At 37.5% G+C, this 3,048-nt stretch overlaps 1 protein-coding gene across 1 annotated transcript in view; it reads right to left on the bottom strand.

The window, feature by feature from the left end:
• Nucleotides 1–444: 444 nt before the first annotated feature.
• The window catches only part of LOC126175562 (heat shock 70 kDa protein 4), a 72,016-nt gene continuing 69,412 nt past the window's right edge, over nt 445–3,048 (bottom strand). Inside the window, exons 12-13 of the mRNA XM_049922416.1 lie at nt 1,393–1,674; nt 445–1,276 (exon numbers count right to left, since the gene is read on the bottom strand). Coding sequence (XP_049778373.1) covers nt 1,115–1,276; nt 1,393–1,674 — 444 coding nt within the window. The 3' untranslated portion in view covers nt 445–1,114. The remainder of the gene's footprint in view (nt 1,277–1,392; nt 1,675–3,048) is intronic.

Below are 3,048 nucleotides of genomic sequence, written 5' to 3'. Positions count from 1 at the left end.
TTCACGATTTCTTAAGTGATCACTGGGGGGGTTGGACAAGGTTTGAGAGATCCATTCATTTTCGACAGAATGAAACTTGACCTAGTCCTTCTAAAGGAAAACAACTCTTTCCAATTGTTGCAGAAACATTTTGATTCTCCATTCTTCACAAAAATGTAATTACTCTTTCCCAGCAGGGTTAATCTTTTTGCTAACTGCCTTCTTATATCTTTTTTCCCTTCCCTTAGCTCTCTGAACCCTTACCTTCATTATTTACTATCCATAGACCCAATCAAAGATGTTGAACCCATCTTTTCACAAAATTGATATCCTGAAACTACGTCCAAAGCTACCAATAAACCATCTTTTCAGATCTGTTTTTGAATTGGATACTTCAAAAAGGAGATTTGCTGGAAGTTGAGTATACAACTCAGCAGTAGGTAATAGAACAAACAAAAACACACATTTACAACAAATTTCACTGCAATTTATTATAATATTTAAATGCATTATGTTCAGTTTGCTCAGATGCATTAACTTATTAGATAAAATCAAACAGTTTCTAAAGTTTTATGCACCTGGTTTAAGTGGTAGGCCTCCTACTACACAGAAAAATGAAGTGGCTTAAGGAACAATGGGAAGAAAGCAATTTGATAGCTTCAGTTGCATGCGAAACATATGCAAACAGCCGAACTGCACAAACACAGAAGGACACTCTTTATGCTTACAAAAAAAACATTTATGAGACGTCTTCAGAACAATTAACATTCTTGCAGGAATAATGTGCAACAATACTGACTTCATATACAAGGGCACCAGTTGTTGTATTAACAGGTACCCTAAATTGGAGCAATGACTTCTTTACAGCAATTCACAGGAACAACACACGTAATGTGATATTTAAATTCCTGAAGATGTTAGCAGCCGACACAATGTGAAACTACTGTCAAGCGTGCAACTGCATCAGCAGCTGTGTCAGTTTGTTATGTTTAACCTCTCGCATTTCTTTAACAGTCACCAACATATTCACCTTGACAACTTTATTGCATTAACTCACTGCAATAATAAATAAAGTTATCAGTTTTAAATGAACGCGTCATATTTAATGCCATGTTAGAATGCAATCTATTGCAATTTATTCTACATCCATCTTTTCCTCCGTCTGCTCATTTTGGGAATTTGTTTTCGAACTATCACCCTGAGCATCTTTGGTTTCACCCTCTTTATTCTGTTGCGGCGGCGGCTCCACTTTGGGTTTTGGTTTGTTCAGTACTGGACTTACAGCACTGTCAAAAGCCTGCAAGGAAATAAAAGTGATACTTTAAATATAGATTACACACGTATGTGGAAAAACAACATTAAACCATTTTATTTATTTATTTATTATGTTATGGATTTGAAATGACTTGTTACCTGCTTCTCTTGCCTAATCTGTGCAACAGTAATTGGTGGATTTTGAGTACGTGGTGTTGAAGCCAGTTGGGACCTCTTCTCCTCTAACCATCTGTGGCACTGTTCAACTTTCTGCTCAACCTGCTGCATATCAGCTTCCGCCAAATGGTTATATCGCTCTTCTCCAGCTCTCCACTGATCTACTGCCTTCCGAGTTAACTGAAGGGCCGCTCCAAATTCCTCTAGTACCCAAGAGCGCTGTTCGAATTCTTGACGCCTCATCTTTATGGGCTCACCCAGAGTCTAGTTAGAAAAAAAGAAAAAAATATATTTAGGAATCAATTGTAAAATTATCATAGGACTGAAACAATGAGAGGAAAATCCATTAGTCAATCAGTGGTAAATAGATGAACAAACTTCTTTTAAATGCTTACTGAAAACAGTAGGGCATAAAGAAGTATGGGAACTACCTAACTTTTCAGAATAAGTTTATTTCACCACAGGCAAGAACAAATGAAGAAAGCAAAAAAACTATGCAACTTAACAAATAGAGTGGCAAAACTTCTGCAAGTTCTTCAATCAAAATTCAAAACTTCGCGGGAAAGGGGAGGGGCGGGATTTAAATATGCTTTATCTCATGTTAGTAAATTGTTGAAATGTCTGTAGCACGATCCCCGAGTTATTCTCTGAAATAAACAGTAGCAATGCCAATATTGTATTAGGTACCGAAAGCTGGTTGAAAACAGACATAATAAGCAGTGAAATTTGGAACTCTGACTGGACAATGTTTAGGAAGGATGCTACGGGAGGCGGTGTGTTCATTGCAGTTACAAGCTGCTTAAACGCAGCTGAGATCAATACTGGGTCGGACTGTGAAAAGCTGTCAATCAGACAAGGATTGACCACTGTATTAGGATGTTTTTATAGACCACCAGCAACCGCAACAAACATCGCAGAATGTTTCAGGGAAAGTCTTGAGTATATAGGAAGTAAATATCCAAATTATCCATTAGTTATAGGTGGAGACTTTAATCTGGCATCCACTGACTGAAAATTACACATTTATCACAGGGGGCAGAAGCAAAGATTCGTGTGAAGTTATTCTAGCAGCGGCCTCTACATACAACCTTGAGCAATTGGTTAGAAAACCAACTCGAGATGCGAACATATTAGATATCTTGGTGACAAACAGACAGTATCTTTTTGAGGAAGTTAATATAGAAGAAGGTATTAGCAACCATAATGTCGTTGTGGCTTCTATGTCAATAAAAGTGTCATTAATGAATATCTTCATAGTCAGCTCCAAGCATTTACCGTGGGACACAAAGATATTGAGGTCTTTGGTCGGAATTGAAAGGTATTGTCCACCACGTGCTAGAGAAGTACTTGCCTAGCAAAACATAGGGGAGGGAAAGGACCCACCTTGGTACAACAAACTTATTACGAAGTTGCTGAGAAAGCAGAGAATTTTGCACAGTCGTTTTAAATGTAGCCACTGCCCTGCTGACAAACAGAAATTATGCAAACTGAAAGCAGCTGTCAGAAGGACAGTGAGAGAGTCTTATAATGAATTTGAAAGCAATATTTTATCTGCAGATTCTAAAAATAACCCCAAAAATTTTGGTTGTACGTAAAATCTATGAACTCTACAAATAATTCAATACCTTCTCTTGCTGA

The sequence above is a fragment of the Schistocerca cancellata genome, chromosome 3, assembly GCF_023864275.1.
Source record: "Schistocerca cancellata isolate TAMUIC-IGC-003103 chromosome 3, iqSchCanc2.1, whole genome shotgun sequence".
Lineage (NCBI taxonomy): Eukaryota > Metazoa > Arthropoda > Insecta > Orthoptera > Acrididae > Schistocerca > Schistocerca cancellata.
The sequence above is the reverse complement of the archived record's forward strand: the minus strand, read 5'-3'. Positions and strand labels throughout refer to the sequence as shown.